Raw genomic sequence first — 18,459 nt, forward strand, 5'->3', positions numbered from 1 at the left:
TAGATCTCTAATTTGAAAGGTATATCATTTAAGTTTTTTCTTTGAGTTCTGATTTTTTTCTTCCCCTCCCTCCTCTCTAAGATGGAAGGCAATTTGATATAGGTTATGTTTGTTTTTTCTTTATTAAAGATTTTATTTATTTTGAGTTTTACAATTTTTCCCTTATTCTTACTTCCCTCCCCCCACCCCCACAGAAAGCAATTTGTCAGTCTTTACTTTGTTTCCATGTTGTACATTGATCCAAATTGAGTGTGATGAGAGAGAAATCATATCCTTAAGGAAGAGACAAGAAGTCTAAGAGGTAACAAGATCAGACAATATGATATCAGATTTTTTTCCTAAATTAAAAGTAATAGTCCTTAGTCTTTATTCAAATTCCACACTTCTTTCCCTAGATACAGGTGGTATTCTCCATTGCAGAGATTCCCAAATTGTCCTTGATTGTAGCACTGATGGAATGAGCAAGTCCATCAAAGTTCATCATCGCCCCCATGTTGCTGTTAGGGTGTACAGTATGTTTCTGGTTCTGCTCATCTCATTCAGCATCAGTTCATGCAAATCCCTCTAGGCTTCCCTGAAATCCTGTCCCTTCTGGTTTCTAATAGAACAATAGTGTTCCATGACATGCATATACCACAGTTTGCTAAGCCATTCCCCAATTGAAAGACACTTATGTGATTTCCAATTCTTTGCCATCACAAACAGGGCTGCTATGAATATTTTTGCACAAGTGATGTTTTTACCCTTTTTCATCATCCCTTCAGGGTATAGACCCAGTAGTAGTATTGCTGGATCAAAGGGTATGCACATTTTTGTTGCCCTTTAGGCATAGTTCCAAATTCTCTCCAGAAAGGTTGGATGAGTTTACAGCTCCACCAACAGTGTAATAGTGCCCCAGATTTCCCACAACCCTTTCACCCTTTCAATAATGATCATTATCCTTTCTGGTCATATCGGCCAGTCTGAGAGTTGTGAGTGGTACCTCAGAGAAGCTTTAATTTACATTTCTCTAATAATTAATGATTTAGAGCAATTTTTCATATGACTATGGATTGCTTTGATTGCATCTGTAAATTGACTTTGCATATCCTTTGACCATTTGTCAACTGGGGAATGGCTTTTTTTTAAAAATATGACTCAGTTCTCTGTATATTTTAGAAATGAGTCCTTTGTCAGAATCATTAGTTGTAAAGATTGTTTCCCAATTTACTACATTTCTTTTGATCTTGGTTACAGTGGTTTTTATCTGTGCAAAAGCTTTTTAATGTAATCGAAATCATCTAGTTTGTTTTTGGTGATGTTCTCCATCTCTTCCTTGGTCATAAACTGCTTCCCTTTCCATAGATCTGACAGGTAAAATAGACCCTGATCTTCTAATTTGCTTATACTATTGTTTTTTTATGTCTAAATCCTGTATCCATTTGGATCTTATCTTGGTATAGGGTGTGAGGTGTTGGTCTGATCTAAGCTTCTTCCATACTAACTTCCAATTTTCCCAGCAGTTTTTATCAAAGAGAGAGTTTTTATCCCAATACCTGGACTCTTTGGGTTTATCAAACAGCGGATTATTATAATCATTTCCTGTTATTGCACCTAGTCATTTCCACTGATCCACCACTCTATTTCTTAGCCAATACCAGACAGTTTTCATGACCGATGCTTTATAATATAATTTTAGATTAGGTAGGGCTAAGCCCCCTTCTTTTGCACTTTTTTCATTAAATCCCTGGAAATTCTTGACTTTTTATTTCTCCATATGAATTTACTTACAGCTTTTTCTAACTCATTAAAATAATTTTTTGGAATTTTGATTGGTAGGGCACTAAACAGGTAGTTTAGTTTTGGTAGAATTGTCATTTTTATTATATTAACTCGACCTATCCATGAGCAGTTGATATTTGCCCAGTCACTTAAATCTGATTTAATTTGTGTGAGAAGTATTTTATAATTGTTTTCAAAAAGTTTCTGCCTTGGCAGGTAGACTCTCAAGTATTTTATATTGTCTGAAGTTACTGTGAATGAGATTTCTCTTTCTAGCTCTTGCTGTTGTATCTGGCCAGTAATATATAGAAAAGTTGAGGATTTATGAGGGTTTATTTTATATCCTGCCACTTTGCTAAAATTGCTAATTGTTTCCAGTAGTTTTTTGGATGAATTCTTGGGATTCTCTAGGTAGACCATCATGTCAACTGCAAAGAATGAGAGTTTTGTCTCTTCCTTCCCAATTCTAATTCCTTCAATTTCTTTTTCTTCTCTAATTGCTGAAGCTAACATTTCTAATATGATATTGAATAGTAGTGGTGATAATGGGCATTATAGGTTATATTTGTGCTATCATGTAAAATATGAAAGAAGAAACAAAACAAAAAAAGCCTACCAAAAATAAAGTGAAAATAGTCTGCTTTGATTTGCATTCAGACTCCATTAGTTCTTTCTCTGAATGTAGATAGCATTTTTATCTAGTAACTATAGGGGCTGAACTCCAGGAAGTATCCCCACTTGTGTATCTTCATTTTTATTGTGTCTTTAGATGAGCTACATGGGATTGTTGTTTTATGCCAATTTAGGGATTAACATCTCATTCATATTTGTCATCTGTACTCTCTTTTCTAGTCTGTTGATTCTATTGTGGTTTCAGGGAGGCCAAAATCATAGATTCTCTTTCTGGAGGACCCAGAACTCTGTCCCTGGGCTTTCCTCTTCACTCTAGATAACTTGTTTGGAAAATATCTTATCTCTGGTACCTCCTTCAGGAATTACTCTTTTTTCTGTCCTTTCCAAAATTCTAGTCTCAATCTAAGTCCATCAAGGACCTTTGTAATGACTACAATGGACTCATAGACATGGTGTCTGTATGACTATATAATGCCTCTCTTTCCTTCACTCAGACCAGGGGAAAGATAGTGAACATACAAACCTGGTAGCATCAAGTTTGCCTCATTACCCCAAATTCTGCATGGTCCTATTACACCCAAAGGTGCCCTCCCCGGTTCATAGACCAACTCTTCTATACTTGCTTCAGTATCAATATTCACTTCTAACCATCTATGTTGAACAGGAAGCTGAACCCCAAGGAACCAATTGACTGATGAGCCAGAGGATTAAGTTAAGTCTGGGAAGAGGATATCTACAATAGGGGTATCTACAAAATCTTGGGCTCCAAAAGTTAGGGACTCAACTAAAAGGGAGATTCTTCTGAAAAAATCTGCCAAGTAATTAGCATGAGTCAACTTGATGCAGCAGCCAAGGAAAGTGAGGGGATCTGAACTGCATGTCCAGAAGTGAGAAGAATCCTGATAAGACTACTACTTTCTGCCCCTTGTTAGGCTTGTCTGGTGAACTGTGTCCAGAGAGAGAGAGCAGTTGAGAAAGGCCATAAAGAAGCGACATGATGATCAATGAACAGGTTTAGGCATATTGAACCTAGAGAAGACAAGACTCAGGAGCAATGGAGATATGTTTTAGAATCTGAAAGACTGCCATGTGGAAGAGGGATTTGGTTAGTTCTGCTTTGCAGGCCCAGGACTAATAAGGGCCAATTGCTTGGAGGCAAATTTAGACTGCATCTCTGAGAGAGAAAAGCAAAAGCTCCCTCACTGCGAACAATATCCAGGAATTTAGGGCTAGGGTTAGAGGTCAGCTTTATTCTTTCATGATTTTTTTTTGAAATATAATAGTGAGACTCTTTCTTTGGGACATAGCTTTCAGATATTCCATTGATTCTTCAGTTCTCTGTCCTTTGATCAGTTTTCCTTCTCAGTTGTTTTTTTTTATGAGAGACACCTCATATTTCTTTTTAATTTTTGTTTTGACTTTGTTTGATATTCCTTGTTTTCTCATGAAATCACTGACTTCTATTTAACTCATTCTGATTTTCAGAATCTTCTTTCCTAGATAAAACAATTCTTTTTCTACTAATTCTCCATTTCCTACAAAGTTCACATTTCTTTTCTACTTCTTCTCTCTAGTGCTCTCACTTGATAATATCATCTTACAATTCTTACAAAAAAAAAATCTTTTACCTTGTTTCTTCTAGGAATTTTATTTGATTTTGGTGCCAAGCAGACCTTCCTTTGAGTATAGTCTTTGGAGTCACTCTTCTCTTCTGGGTTTGGATCTCAGTCTTCCCTTATACCATATTAGCTCTTTATCATGGGATTCATTTTTGTTTATTTGTGTGTTCTTCCAGAGTTCCAAGGGCAGCTTGGGTCAGGAAGCTATAAATGTTCTAATTAGGATTGATCAGTGTGTATTAATCAGTGCCTTCTTGACTTTCCAGACTTCAGACCCCAGTATAGGGCCAAATAATACAAATGCAAGCTTACCATGGGTTGAGTTCCAGTGGACAGTTGCTGGCCTTATCAACTCTGGCATCTCACTGCAAATTTTTCCGGGTTCAGAATAACAGAAATACTAAGCCCTAGCTCTGGTCTCTGATTCTGGGGATTTTGTCTCAAAGTTTGCTCCTGAATCAGAGGAACAACACCCACTGCCAGCCAGCCTAGCCCTGGTTGAACTCTGGGAACTGGTACTGTCCTGGTCACTGGTGTGTGAACTGGAGCTAGAAAAATGACCTCCTTCCTCAGCCTGGCATTTGTCTTTTTTTGGAAGAATTGTATGGGGCCTTCTATTCTGCCATCTTGGCTGACTTCTGAAATGGATGAATATCAACAGAATGGATTGATCTATTGATTGTGTCCTAAGAAAAGAGAATGTTAAATACAAAATGATTACTTTAGAAATGTAGACACAATTTCACATGTATAACCCCAGGAACAGGGGAGGGAAGGTAGACTTTGGAACTCAAAACTTTGAGGAGAGAGAGAGAGAGAGAGAGAGAGAGAGAGAGAGAGAGAGAGAGAGAGAGAGAGAGAGAGAGAGAGGAGAGAGAGAGAAATATGCAGGAAGATGCAGAGACCAAGGACAAGATTCAGATTGCAGATATAGTTACAACAGTCCCATCTGTATATAAACACTGCTGTGGTGATAGTAAAAGGTCAGGGACAGAATTTAACAAAAATACTTGGAAATAAAAGGAATTGTAATTAGACCAGCTGACCAGGCACTGGACATGAACTACCCCAGCTTATTCTCACTTCTATTGGGAGATTGAGATTGCCCTCATTTGACAGCAAGAAAATTGAGTTTGAGATGGGTGAAGTGAGTCACCAAGATCCCACAGCCCCTGAGTGCTAGAGGGTAGATTTGGAGTTCCAATCTCTCTGAGTTCAGTGCTCTGGGGAGCCCTCCCCAGCTTTCCCCCTCCCCTGCCACTCCCCCTAACTCAATTTCCTGCAAAGGACTGAGATGCTGGCAGCCTTTTTATGGTTCTTTTGTCAAAATTAATTTATGGGTTTCCTTTGTAAATAAATTGTAATTAATTTATAATCTAGTTTTATGGTATTTTATTCATGTTTATTAAGATTAGCATAAAATAGAGGACTTAGAACAGCTGTGGAAAAGAGGTGAGAGATTTTAGGAGCTAAGGAAACAGCTTGAGCTAGAGATATAGAAACAGGGAAATATGGAGAGAGAGAGACAGAAAAGAGAGACAAGGGGGAGCTGGGGGAGAGAGGGAGAGAGAGAGAGAGAGAGAGAGAGAGGGAGAGAGAGAGAGAGAGAGAGAGAGAATATAAGACAGAGTGAGAAGGGAAGGAAGTAGTGGGGAGAGAGGTGGGAAACAGAGGGGAGAGAAGACGGAGAAATTGAGAACGAAGAGAAAGAGGAGGGGATGGGGAATGGAAGAGAGAGGATAAAGAGAGGAATGAAGAAAGAGGAGGGGAGAGAGAGTGGGCAAGGGCAAGGGTGTGCACAGACTTTAGGATTTAAAGTGAAAGGAGTTTTTTGGTAGTTTCTGTTTGCATTTGATGGGCACTGGATCTGCAGAGGCAGGTGGTGCTTAAGATGCCCCTGGGAATCAGTGAGTGAGTAGGCCTGGCATCCCTTTCTTTCTTCATTACTGGTCTCACTGGTCTGGAATCAGGTCCCAGGTTCTGCAGTGGGGGAGGAGCCTGAGCTCTTGGTCCCTGCCATTGGCCAGTCTCCTGAGACAGGTGCCAGCCAGACAGCCTGGGGATTCTTTGCTCTCCCCCCTCTCATCATTTCAACTGCTGTCTGGCTTTCACCAGTGCCACCATGATCTTTTAATTCAAATAGAGTCAATGTGAACTCCAAAATTCCCCAATTGTAACCTTCCATTCAGCCCATGCTTCAGGTATGTGTATCACTCACAATCTGATACTCCTTGTTTCTGGTCCCCCAGCTCCAAATATGGAATCTGACCATTGTCATAATTATTTGGAAATGTCCAACAAAATCCATTAAAGTTTGAAGGAATATTTTATAAACTCAACCAAATCATTATCTCTTGGGATTCTTAAAATAGTATGACTGAAAATAATTTTTTCTCTAGTGACCAGTAAATTTTTCTTCTTAAAAAAAACAAACAATCCATAATTAGACTAGAAAAGGAAGAATAGAAGAGGCAAAAGTTTTAATTGCTCCCCAAGTGTATTTTGCTAAAGTAATAACAATTTTTTAATTGGAAAAGAGAATGAATATGCCAGAAACTACTAGTTCATTGAAAAACTCATGGACATGTTTTCACCACCTAATCTGTTCATCACTTAAATCAGCCTTTTAAAGTGAAATTTCTATTTGTGTTTCCTATTTGAGATTTCAAGGATGTTCAATTATGGGTCAGACTTTTCTGATTTTATAAATTCTGAATTCTTGAAATTGTTACAGATTCATTCTATAAATATTATGTCTAATGCATGCTTCTGTTACAACCATTTTCCACCTCCCTTCGTGCAGATTCATGTGTTCTGTGCCTTGTCTAGAGAATGCCAGCCTGCTGGCCTTCTCATCCTCCACTGGCTGAGTGCCTGGACCAGGCTGAGCATCTGAACATCTGGGCTACGATATGCACACTTCTGTCTTCATCACTTTGTACAGATTTCCCCAGGCTTCCCCAGAGCTGTCCCTGTCATTGTCTCTTATTACTCAGTAGTATTCCAACATATACATATATGTTTAGTCATTCCCCATTTAATTTGACACCTCTCTGTTATTAGAAAACTACTTTAAAATGACATTCAATAATCAGTGAACAATTATTAAGTGCCTGCTAGATACTGGCACCAGGTAGTAGCTGGGTAAGCAGAAGGAAATATGATATATAGAGACTGGGAAGTTGGAAACCACAGGATTTGACAATCAATTGGTTATTGATTGGGGGATGGGAATGAGGGTCAAAGACTACAGTCACATTGATAGCTTGAACACAGTGATGCCCTTGACAAGAACTGGGGAGTTTAGGAGATGGAAAGGAAAAGAAAAGAAAAGAAAGATAGTGGGTTCTCTAGTCATCACAATGATAGACTGGAGAGTTGCTGCTGCCATATACTGTCCATCTTCTGCCAGAGAGGCTAAACTTAAAATGCCAAATAAGACCCCCCCCCATTTTACTGGGCTATGCGAATTCATTATGTGGGTTTTATTCAATGGGGGAAGGCTGTGAATGGGGAGAAAAGAAATGTAAAAGAACTAAATGCATTATTATTTATTGAAAAAGATAATGAGTTCTGTTTTGACTGAGTCAAAGGCTTTCTATCAACATCCTTTTGTCTTCTCGATAGAGATGATAATTAAACCTATGGGAGAGAATGTGCCCTCATCCCCAGTCTTCTGCCTTCCTTATTTCAGCTTCTTCAGGATCTTGGACTTTCTTTAAGTCTCAGTTCTGGTGGCTTCTCTGGGTAGTCTTCTTTGACCTTCATTGCTGATGTGCTTCCTTTCCCCCTCCTCAGATATCTTGTATTTACTTCTCTGTAGATCCCTCCTGTAGATTCAGGAACTCGTTTGCATCCTAGTCTGACTTAGAGGTTCCCAAGGCCTTAAATGTGGGATGTAGAGAACGGTGGAGCAGTCCAAGGGTCCAGAGCCGAGCCTTCCTTCTTGCTATCTTCCAGGCCCTTGGAGAGCCAACCCTCAGGTAACCTAGGCTTCCACATAGGGATTGAATTGACTGGAATAGTCAGTTCATAGGGATAATAGCTGGCTGCTAGGAGGTCTGAGGAGGGGGCATGAAGGCCAGTGGAGAGCCAGACCCCAGGCTGGGAAAGAGAGAAAGTCTAAAGCAAGGGGACATAAAGTCTTGAAAGGAGAATCCAGACTGTGCCCCAAACCCCAGGCTAGAAGGTGAGGTGTCTGGCATCTTAGTTGAGTTTGTGATTGGGAAAAAACAGCCATAAAATGCAAAAATACCTCGTTTTGCATAGGGAGGTGTGTGTGTATGAAAAAGGAACACAATGAAACATTTCTAATGGCAAGGTTTAAAAATATCAATTGTCTTTTATGTGACTTTGGAAAAACTTTTGTTTTAAATGTAAAAAAAAAAGACCCTGAGATGCATTAAGAGCTGAGCTGCCAGTGTCTGTCTAGTGGGGGGAGGCAGTGCCACATAATGTCTCTAATTGCAGAGCAAGGGAGCATTTGAAGCGGATGGATTGCTTTGTCTTTTGCCTTTGTTCAGCTCTCTTTCAGCTGGTGCATTAGCCAGTTTAGGCGGCTTTGTTCTGTTCAGATGGTTCAGCCACACCCCGGGGGGTCACCTGCTTGGGCCTGGCCCTGACACTGAGGCTGGACCACAGGCACCCCTCTTTTGAGCTTTCTGAATTCACCAATTAGAAGCCAACAGAATTTCAGGGGGAGGGGAAAGCTTCCTATCTGTAATCAGCGGCCCAAGAGACCCAGGCCCTTTTGGAGAAATCCTTCATTTCAGTCACCACATGATTCAGTCCTTTTCCCTGCAAGGCTCCAGGATAGGCTCCCCTAGAGGGGCCTATGGGGGAAGAGTAAAGCCAGCCCAGGGCTGTAAGATTTTGGGGAGGAGGACTAAGGCGGGAGGTGACCGCTGAGATTCAGCAGGGGCCTATGGTTGGGGCAGTTGACCCTGCCAGACAAGGAGGTGTCAGCAGGAGAGCACATTCATACCAGTTGGGTCAGAGGGGACCCCAGGGGCCTGAACAAGACTCCCCTCTTCCATAGAACTGGCCAGGGCCATTCTTTGGAAAAGCTCTGAGGGCTGGGAAATGTCTTTTTTAGAACTTCCTTGCAGCTTCCACCACCTTAGTATTCTTAGTTCTCAGCTCTCAGAACAAAGCAAATCCAGCTCCATTCTCAGAGACTGAGAGCCTGAAGAAGAGGAAGAATGGGAGGGAGCTGCCACATCTGAAAGAGGAGAGAGACCTACCTAGACTAGACAGTCTACAGTTCTCCATAAGGTGCTGGCAACACATGTTTAATGGACAAGTGGAGGAAGTGGCAGCCTGGTCCTGAGACTTGGCCACTGTTGGTGCTTTCTGCCTGGGAATCTTGTCTTCCTACCAGCCTTAAGCCCACTTCAGCCCAACCTGCTGCCCGATCCCCTTTTCCTTCTTTCCTCTGCCCATGTAGCATTCAAGAACTGTCTGCCACTGGTGAGATGTGGGGAGGATGCCCCTCACCACTCGGCAGTGAGCTTGGGAGCATGGCAGTGCCCAGGGAAGAAGGGAGGGTTTGGTGGAGAAGGAGGAGTCCAGTTTTGGACATGGTGTGTGTAAGATATCTGCAGGACATCCATTCTGAGGTGTCCAGTAGGTGGTTGGAAAGATAAGACCTGAAGTCAGTGAAAATGTTTGGGCTGAACAAGTAGAATGATCTGCACAGAGATGATGATTGACATGGGGCTGAAATAAGACGGAGGGAAGAGAAGAGGGTCCAGGCAGAGCCTCCCATTTTCATGTTTCTTTGTGTCTTGACTTGACCCATGGTCAGTGCTTAATTATAGCCTGTGGATGGATCCTTATTTCTTTCCTTGACTCCAGCCCCCATTATCCAGGGCCCACGAAGCAGCTCTGCTTTCATGTTCCATCAACCCTTGAAAAGGAAGCTCCTACCAGGCAGACAGGCCCCCAGCCCAGCCCTCGCTGCCCTCCTCTTCCCACTTCAGCCCCTCCCTTGTCATCTTCAGAGGGCAGGGGCTGACTCAGTGCTGGTGGTCATCATTCTGTTTTGTTTTTCACATCTGTCTGGAGAGAAGGAGGCCAGGGATGGCCTACTCTCCTTATTGTTCTTTCAGATTCAGCACACTCCTGTTCTGTTGGAGGAAATGTGGGCCAGGTAGAGCACCTGCATGAGAGCTATTTTGGGGGGCTGCTGAGAAAGCACAGCTCAAAGAGCAGGTGGGAGATGGTTAGTAGTGGGGGGTGGTCAGCAGGTAGGGAACAGGCTGTAGGCAGGGACAGTCAGCAGATGGGGATGGTCAGCAGTGGGGGATGGTCAGCAGGTGGGGGATGGTCAGTAGGCAGCTCTTTCTGCTCCCTTAGGCTTTGGGCTTGGAGGGCACATGGTCCTAGGAAAGGTTCATGCACATGAGGGGCAGTATAAGACAGGATGCTCTAAGTGATGGATATATATGTAATAAAGTCAAATTCTAGTTTATTCTAAAGACTGTTTTAGATTGGGTTTTTGCCCCCAAGATAAAGTACCAATTTCGAGGCTTAGACTTCAAGCCCTTTCCTCCCTACAGAGAGCCCCTAGAAGGCTGCCCCACACCAGAAGCCTCCTCTCTTGCTTCCACATTGAATATTTGTGTGGCTCCATGTCCAAGCTCCTCCTCTTTTTATCTCTGTTTACATTGATGGCCAGTCCAGTGAGCCACACAGAGGTGACACTTCACACGTACTCACTGATTTGAACTAGGATCTTCAGATCATAGATTAAGAAAAGACCTCTCATGAGCATCTCACTGCTCCTGTGCAAATGAGAAACCAGAAGCTGAGAGAAGGTGAGGAAGCTAGCCCAGAGGCAGAATTTGAACCCAAAGACAGTAGAGACCATCTGGCCATACCACCATCATGCAGATCAATCCATTGAGTATTTATTAAATGTGTCCTATGTGCCAGGCACCCTGCCAGCTGGTGAGCATACAAAGACAAAAGAAAAACAGCCCCTGCTCTCAAGGAACTTATAGTTTGTTGGAGAGACAAGGTGGAGAGGGTTGGGGAGGGAGAGGGAATGGAGAAAGAGGGAGAGAAAAAGAAAGGACAGAGACAAAGGGAGACAGAGAAAAGAGGTGAAAGATGAGTTGGAGGGCAAGGGCACTAACTACTGGTTAGATGCTTGAGTACGTGCAGAATCATGGTGGGATGCACTATCACATATATCACTTCCCCTGGACTGACCACACACCTCTAGGAGGTGCTGGCAAAGTTGGTCGCACACATACACTTAGCAGCCTAGTGCATGGAGACAATCCAACCCATGGGATTGGAAAAGATCACCAAGAGAGAAAGCTGAGAGAGAGAAGGCAGTAGGACCCCAGAGGACAAAGCCTTGAGGGACAGCCAGAAGGTAGCTCCCCTGAAGCTGACTGAGAAGGAGCAATCAGATTGGGTGGAGGAGAATGGGGAGAAGGCTAGGGGAGGAGAGTCTGAGCTGGCCAAGAGTGCTCCTAGCCTCAGAAAGTTCCAGGGAAGTGAGTGGAGAGTAATTAAAGATTGATCTTGAGTGAAAGGAAAGGAAGGAGATCTGAAGAGGAAGAGAGCTCTTGTGAGATGGTCAGTCTGATTCCCACCTCTGTCAGGGTACGCAGCCTCCTGAACACATAGCTAGCTAGTCCAGAGGAAGTTAGAGTAGTGAGACTTTATCTTGGAAGGATTTGAGAGCTCACCTTCATGACTTCCAGGGATGAGGGATCCCCATGACCCCCCCAATTGTGTCCCCTTGGTAGAGAAGGGCAGTTCAACAACAGGCTGCCCCAGTTCAATGACCACCCCTAAAAACTGTCCACCCACCAGCCCTCAGAGTATTCCACGCATTGCCTGCCCTGGGAATGGTATCCTCAGCTGATGGAAAGATCCAGACAAGTTAGCAGAAGATGCCACCAACCTCAGTGTTAGAAAGGACCTCCCAGATCATCCAGCCAGACCCAGCCACTGATTCAGGGAGCCCATCTCAGTTTTGGCCATTTCAATGATTGGAACATTTTACCTAAGAATGAGCCCAGAGACTGCACACATTTCCCATTGCCCCAGATCTGCTTTGTGGGCATCCAAGTGCATCTGAGCCCTTCAGCTTTTTAAATACTGTGGATCTGGCTGAGTGAATTTGACTCCTTTCCCAACGCCTTTTATTAATTCTTGTCTAGCCTGGGTTCAATTGAGAAAATGCACCAATAGTGCTCCAGAAATGTCATATGAAAACCAAATGGTCTCCAGTCTGCTCTCCACTCTTGTTACCCTTCATCAGACAGGCTCCATTTTGTCTTTCTATAATGCGTAGAGCTGGGCTTTGCCAATCAGTACCCTTCCCCCAATTAAAAACAACATCTAGGAGGTGCCACATGCATAAAGCACCAGCCTGAAATCAGGAAGACTCCTCTTCCTGGATTCAAATCCTGCCTCAATAACTTCCTCACTGTGTGGTCCTGGGCAAGTCATTTCACTCTATTTGCCTCAGTTTCTTCATGTGTAAAATGAGCTGAAGAAGGAAATAGTCAACCACTCCCCCAATGGGATCAAAGAGCATCCAAAACAAGTGAAGTGGTAGAACTACAACAATTCAAAAAGAGCTTCAGACCCTTCCCTTGACCCCATTTCCTCCTAAGCTGCCATTCTTTCTCTTTTTCCTGTCACCATTTCCCCCATGTGCTTGAACTTGCCGGGAAGCCCATGGTGATTCTGTCACACATCTCTCTTCAGGACTGCCCCCCCCCCCACTGATCCATTTTTGGCCGCTGTTGACTGGCTTCTCTCTTGTACTGTGTAGAACTTCTCCAAGGTTCCCTCTTTTCTTCTCCACCTCACTTTTTGTGCCTTCGACCTCTCTGCCCTCCCACCTCCCTTCTCTGCTTTCCCACAGCCTGATGGATCATCTGGGTGGTGATGTCGGGGAGCCAGCACCCATCCAGGGCTGAGATTTGAAGAATGATGTATCTGCCTTGATGCTCACCCCAATCTGGGAGAGAGGGAGGGAGATCCCTGTGTTAGGGAAGCTGAGTCAAATGGAGGTTAAATGACTCAGCCAGAGTCACACACATCAGTAAGGATCTAAGATCCTCTGGATTCCGCTGCCTCCACTTCCTCCAGAGTGCCCCCAGCTACTATTTGTGTGTCCCAGCGATACTTCAAACCTAGTGTATCCACAACTGAATTTAGGGAATGAGGGCATTGTAGCAGAGTTTATAAGGTGCCACTAGAGCTACATGATGTCACCTCTCCGCCTTGAATAAAACTCTTTTATAGAGGAACTGAACTCCAAGTGGCTGGCCTCAAAATCCCATAACTCACTTTAACACCAATGGAGAGACATTACTAAAATAAGCATTAATGAAGACAGCAGTTAAGATGTCAAATGGCTCGGCTGTGCCAGATAGTTCAGAGATCTCTAGAGAGGGACCCAGGGGAGAAAATGGGCTTCTCTCTATCATTTTTGTGAGCCCATTTTCCCTTGGAAAATCATGTCCTCTTAGCAAAATTAAAGGAATTCAGAATTTTCTTCCCAAAAGCAAAATGAATCATAGAATTCTTCAACTTCTCCTTGAAATTTCTAGGTAATATGTCCACCGGTCAGCCAGGACAATGGTGTAAGCTCAGGCTGAGAGCAGGATTTGATTGGGAAGAGATCAGATGGAGACTGGAGAACCAATAAAAATGCTGGTGAGGGGTGTGACCAAGCTCCACCCTAGCTCCTTGCACCTTTGGGAAGCACCAGATGGGATAGCCTGGGGCCAGATGAGAGACAGGTCCTGTCCATATTGGAGGTAGATGATGAATTGGAAGCATTCCATTTCCAGTTCTTTCTGTGATTTCTATTTGATTCATCAACATGGCAGACAAGTAAAGTTTGGCCCATCCTGACTATTTCTGGTGCATGTTCTTCATCAGGGTGCAGGGGAAGATGGCAGACTGGGCCTTCTGTCCAAATCTTAGCTGGGGTCTCAGAATTATAACATTGTTAATATTTTTATAAATTCTAACAATAAAGCGACAGACATGGCCCAGGTCTTCTCATGATTCCCCTTGATAACAACCACCCCCACCCGCAATTGTGGCATTTGGGTGAAAAGACTTGGTGGCTCTGTGAATCAAAGTTGGACTTGGAATTGTGAAGACCCAAGTTCAAACCCTGCGTCAGACAACCACAACAATAACTAGCTACACACTGATGAAGCACTTTGTGGCTATTATCTCAGTTGATTTTCCAAACAACCCTGGGAGGTAACTGCTGTTTGATGGAGGTCAAGTGACTCGCCCAAGCTGAGAGAACTCTTAAGTAATTGTAGCTGTGTGACCCTGAGCAGGTCACTTTCTCTCTGTACCTGCAAATTAGAGATAATAATACCTCCCTAATAGGGTTATTGTGAGGTTCAAATGAATTAATATATGTAGAGCACTGTTTTTCTCTACTGATTTTTGCTTACTGATTTTGATGTGGCAGGGTGACCCAGTGGGTCTAGGGTCCAAGACCGGGATCAGGAAGATCTGAGTTCAAATCTGGCTTCAGAAACTTAACCTCTGCCTCAACTTCCTCAAATGTATAATAAAGATGATCATAGCCTCTGTCTCCCAACATTGCTGTGAAGAAAAATGAAGATAATAGTTGCAACAAGATAGTGCTTAATAAAGACTTTCCCCTTGCTCTTCTTCCTTTGCCCTTTGTTTCTTTAGCTCTACAAGGAGAACCCTGGATTGGGCTACAGTTCTAAGAAAGGATAAGCCACTTAGCCAGTGTCTTGCACAGTTCTGGTATGCAGTAGGCGCTTATTCATTAAGGCCCTCATTTTCTTCTCTGTAAGCTCGAGGAATGCTGCCAGCTGAAGAACCACGAGAGCTTGCTTTCACTCTTTCTTTCCTATAAGCAGCATGACTAGTAAAATGGTGAGAATTAGTTGAATTTCCAGTAACTTGAGATCCCCTTATTGCTTCCAGCCTGAAGAAGCAGGCACATCCTAGTGCATCCTCAGCTCCAGGACCACAGAGAGTGGGGGACCTAGTGCTTTTAGTATCAAGGCAGGTCAGTGACCTGAGCCCCAACCTCTCTACTACTGCTAACCCTGCTTTCTCTCTCCTTAGAAGTATGCCACGGTGCTAGGCCAACAGATAAAGGCGGCAGAGAAGGCACAGCTAGGAGCCCGCCTCACCGAAGAGCAGTTGGATGACTTCCGTGAGGAGCAGATCGGCCAGCTGCAGGAGCTGATGCAAGAAGCCACTAAACCTAATCGGCAGTTCAACATCAGGGACCCAGCCTTGCCCAAGACCTAGACCACCCACCCACCCCCCTGCCGCTGGCAGGAAAGCTCCTTGGATTGGGGGGGGGGGGTATTCTGGGTCAAAGGAGTGATACGACAATATCTGTGCCTGAGAAAAGTTAAAAAGAGTTGGGACTCTTCTGAACTATGTTGAAGTGGCTACCAATAAGGGCTTGCAGTTAGTCATTTGGGGAGATTTTGTCCTTAAAATATCAGTCTCTTTACTTCCAAACCTCCATTTATCCAAAGCAGTCACTCAGTGGCATGTCTGAAACCTTTAGAAGATGTGATCATTGGGGCAGCTAGGTGGCATAGTGGATAAAGCACCGGCCATGGAGTCAGGAGTACCTGGGTTCAAATCCAGTCTCAGACACTTAACAATTACCTAGCCGTGTGGCCTTGGGCAAGTCACTTAACCCCATTTGCCTTGCAAAAAAAAAAACCTAAAAAAAAAAAGATGTGATCATTAGCTCTTGTATTTGATGCTATATATTCAGAGCTGGAAACCTGATCATTTTTAAAGTTCTAAAACACTTGCCATTTTCAACCCCCAAATACAGTGTGATCTATTGTCACATAATCAGTGTGGGTTCTTATTTTTTTTATCTTAACCGTAGCTCTTCTCTCTAAGCCATCTGAGTCCAGTGGCCAGATATGAATTGGGACTCCTGGAGATGGTGATGGATGCAAGACAACCAGGGTTAAGTGACGTGTCCATGGTTACACAGCTAGTGTCCAAGACTGGATTTGAACTCAGGTCCTCCTGACTTCAAGGCTGGTGCTCTACCCACTGCACCATCTAAAGTGACCAGGGGCTTCAAAGGTCATAATTACTCTATTGGTTCTCTGCTGCGCAAAACACAAAAGATTTCCAAATTATTTGCTAACAAAAATGACTGTTGCATACAAAAATATTTTGTATATACCCCAAATATCTCAGAGAGATTTTGAGGAGAGTGAAACATGACTACTGATGACTCTTGCATTTAGGTTTTCTAATTGTATGAAAATAGATGATTTAAAATAATACTTTGAAAACTCTAAAGATTGTTTTTAGTTGTGTGTTGTCATTACTGTGACCTATTGCTTTTAAAGGGACTTGGGCAGTGACTCCTGGTTACTTCCTGTTGTCCTCAAGTCCTCTTTATAGAGCTGCCGACCCCACACCATTCAGGGATCTCCCCCCAACCAACCCACCTGTGCCATTCATGTCATCACAGTACTGCGGCTGGCCGGATCAGTCCTTTCTTGCTCTCTCTGCTCAAGCAGCAAAATGTCATGGCTGTGGGTCTCTGGATGTACCACCAAATCCAGAGCCCTCCCAGCATATGCCCGATGCACGGCTGTGGCCTTGCCCCGGCAGAGGGAGCACCACAGCAGTGGGGTGGAGCACCAGAGCTGACTCCTTGACCCCAGTCCCTCTGTTTGGCATTGCTCTGTCCCCATTCAAAAGCCACCTTCAGGTGCTTTTGAGATAGCAGCTCATGTGGAAGGCTAAGGGACCTGTGGAGTGGTGGGAATGGCGCATGACCCTGGGTGGAAGCTCTGCAGCCATGCTGGGGGGTCCTTACAAAACTTGTTCTCTGCCCTCCCTGGAGCCCTCACTGCTGCTGGATGAGCCTTTCCTTCCTACCTGGTTGACGGCCTTTCTTTCCCATCCATGAAGACAATATTTGTCAAGAGGAACATATTGAACCCTCAGAAGACTCTTGCCCCCCTTCACCCCAAGCCACTGTTTCTTCCTTTCTTGTCTCCTGTTCTATTCTCCCCCTCCCATTGTCTCCTTAGAACCCCCAGGTTCCTCCAGGCTGGCTATGGGTTGCCTCTAAAGGGATGTCCATTCCCCTCCCTAGGGGTTTGTTTTTTGTTTTTTTTTCCAGATTTTTGCAAGGCAATGGGGTTAAGGGGCTTACCCAAGGCCACACAGCTAGGTAATTATTAAGTGTCTGAGGTCGGATTTGAACCCAAGTACTCCTGACTCCAAGGCCGGTGCTCTATCCACTGCACCACCTAGCGGCCCAACCCTCCCTAGAGTTTTGAATGCTCTTAGGGACCCAACTCTTATTCCATCCTTGCATTCAGGACACCAGTTTAGTGAGTGAAGATTGGTTACAATGGGACAGGAACTCAGTCCAGAGCAAGACCCTTTCAAAAAGGGTCAAATCCTTGACCCTTGACCAGTCAAACACCACTGCTTCTGATGAGCTGGGTGGCTCGCAGCTCATTGTCCCAATGCATGAGATGGTGGTGTGAGCCAGAGTAAGGCAACCAGAGGATGAGACATATATCTCTCCCAGCCATTGCCCAGATTCTGCATGAAAACTCAGTGGCAACAGCACTTTGCCTTGAACACAACAGTGGGGGTCTAAGACAGCTTCTTGACTTGCTCATTATGGGCTTATAGGCATGTCTTTGCAGACAAATTCTGTCCTGAGTTCTCCCTTCCTAAATGTTCAACACCCTACAGGAGAATAGGCCTGGGTTGGCTGGCTCTGTTGGCAGATCAGGAACATTCTTGAGACTCTCTCTACAAGACAGACTCCTTCTAAGCCCTAAGAGACAAAGACAAAAGCATCATCCCTAAAGGAATTCACATGTAACAGAAGAGCCCCAGAAACACAGCAAACCAATATGGAAAGGCAGAAAGAGGAAGCAGATCCTCGAAAGACCCCATCACTTGAAATAATGAACAGAGCAGCCACATCCCCAAAATGAGTCTCCAGAATGAAAACTCCCAAGGAGCCCTGAGAAGATGCAGGGTGAAGAAGAGTTAATAATTAGATGAAAGAAAAGAATCTCATGAAACCAGATACCAGAGGTGCAGCTAAAGGCATCCTTGGGGAAAACCACATCTCTACAAACATACTTTGACAAAAGTAGAAAAAGAGTGAATTAATGAATTATGTGTTTTTAAAAGTTAGAAAGTCAGCAAAATAAACACGAAAGAGATTTTAAAGAGAAGAAAAGTAGGTAGAAAACAAACTAAAATTTCAACTGAAATGATAAAACTAAAAGCTGTTTTTTGGAGGGAGGCCAATAAATCTTTAGCCAATCCAGTTAAAAAGAAGGAAAAAAAATTAAATCAACAAAATAGAAAATGAAAAGGGTGAAATCCCAATAAAACCAGAAGAAATAAAAGAATGATTAGAACCTGATTCTTCTCT

General features: G+C 43.6%; 1 protein-coding gene across 1 annotated transcript in view; it reads left to right on the top strand.

Annotated features, from left to right (window-relative positions):
- Positions 1-18,228, top strand: part of SDHAF3 (succinate dehydrogenase complex assembly factor 3) — a 37,468-nt gene extending 19,240 nt beyond the window's left edge. The window contains exon 2 of the mRNA XM_074195362.1: positions 15,120-18,228. Within this exon, the coding sequence (XP_074051463.1) occupies positions 15,120-15,308 (189 nt within the window). The 3' untranslated portion in view covers positions 15,309-18,228. The remainder of the gene's footprint in view (positions 1-15,119) is intronic.
- Positions 18,229-18,459: the final 231 nt, after the last annotated feature.

Source organism: Macrotis lagotis, chromosome 7, assembly GCF_037893015.1.
Source record: "Macrotis lagotis isolate mMagLag1 chromosome 7, bilby.v1.9.chrom.fasta, whole genome shotgun sequence".
NCBI classification, from domain to species: Eukaryota; Metazoa; Chordata; class Mammalia; order Peramelemorphia; family Peramelidae; genus Macrotis; species Macrotis lagotis.